General features: G+C 41.5%; 1 protein-coding gene across 1 annotated transcript in view; it reads right to left on the bottom strand.

Annotated features, from left to right (window-relative positions):
* Window positions 1-87: 87 nt before the first annotated feature.
* Window positions 88-1,597, bottom strand: part of LOC102300411 (signal transducer and activator of transcription 1-alpha/beta) — a gene marked incomplete at its 5' end in the record, with an annotated part of 12,207 nt that continues 10,697 nt past the window's right edge. The window contains 1 exon segment of the mRNA XM_005952837.3: window positions 88-908. Coding sequence (XP_005952899.2) covers window positions 760-908 — 149 coding nt within the window.

Here is a 1,597-nt window from a genome sequence, read left to right as displayed (position 1 = left end):
ATTCTGGATTTAACAGGAAGCCAATGAAGGGAAGCCAATACAGGAGAAATCTGCTCTCTCTTTCTGGTCCCTGTCAGGACTCTTGCTGCAGCATTTTGGATTAACTGAAGGCTTTTCAGTGAGTTTTTTGGACATCCTGATAATAGCGAATTGCAGTAGTCCAGCCTGGAAGTAATAAATGCATGATGAACTACTTTTTCAGCGTCATTCTGAGACAGAATATTTCTAACTTTAGAGATGTTGCACAAGGGGAAGAAAGAAAATATCTCCGTGCAATTTTTTTATACATATTTCTGTACATTGTTACCTGTATATACGAACTTCAGTTGCTCATGCATATAGGACCACTTTGTGTCTTCCTTTTATATTTTATATTTCCCTTGCTATAAGAGCTGTGTAACATCCAAATTTCTCATCAGTGGGATAATAAAGGTTTATTCTATTGTATTCAAGAGGACAACACTACAGTACACAATGCCCGCAGAACAACTTGGCACCTTGGAAGATACTTGGAAGATCCAACCATACAAAATATGATTTTTCCCCCCCATTTTTCAAGTGGTCTTAAACTTTTGATCGGGACAGTATGTGGTTATTTATCTTAGAAGTTCAAGTTCTAATCAGGATGGCTCATGCAAATCCTACCCACAGCCCAGTGGATTTTATGTAGTATATATACACTCCCAGAGGACTGGGAGTTTAGGGGTTATGCACAGTATCTTAGCTGTTATTAGGACTGCAGTCTTCTGGACTGAGACCTCAGATGTTGTGCCTGGAATCTGCTAAAGCCACTCTTCCAGTTTCCAAGTCACAGGTCCTAATGCTCCTATTACCACTTTGGACTTTACCTTGCACATCTGCTCCAGCTGTTCCTCTGGCTTCTGGTACTTCTCCATTTTCTCGTGCTCCTACACACACACACACACACACACACACACACACACACACACACACACACACAAAATTGTCGAGGAGAGCCTGAGTCAGGTTCACCCGAGCCAACAGAAACTGACTTTTCCTCCTCTTGTGGCACAATGAGCTTATGTGATCAGCTATTTTATGCTATACAGTAGTCTCTCTTTCCAAGCACATCCAAACTCTTTACCACAAACATTAGTTGATGTGTGCAGCATTTGGAGCCTCACTACATGCTTTCTAACCGCGGCATTTCATCTCGGCAAAAACTATCCCAGAGAAGTAAAGGAAGTGTGTAAGTTCATCCCTGAATGTTTGCATAGTATTTCCACGTTAAGCTTAACAACTGATATACTGAGCCACAGATGGACTGGCCCTCGGAGTTCCATATTGAGGTGAAAAGGAAGCGATTTGTCCCATACTTCAGCTGGAGTTATTCTGTCTTTGCTGTGCAGTTGCATCTACTTCTCTCATTCACTCCCCCTTCCTTTCCTATTATTACTTCAATCATGAAACCGATCAATGATCAGTTGATCGGCTTTTCTGCCTCAAGTCCCGTCTTTCTTGTTTGCTTATCGCCCACTTTGCGCTAGAAAGAGGAGACGAGCGGATAAACAACAGCAGCACGTTTATGCGTGATAAGCTGTTGTTAGAATGTATTTAATATTACTTTCTAGTATCA

This window comes from Haplochromis burtoni, unplaced genomic scaffold (genome assembly GCF_018398535.1).
Source record: "Haplochromis burtoni strain Fernald_Lab_line unplaced genomic scaffold, NCSU_Asbu1 Contig_2309, whole genome shotgun sequence".
NCBI classification, from domain to species: Eukaryota; Metazoa; Chordata; class Actinopteri; order Cichliformes; family Cichlidae; genus Haplochromis; species Haplochromis burtoni.
This window is presented reverse-complemented; position numbering and strand designations above follow the sequence as displayed.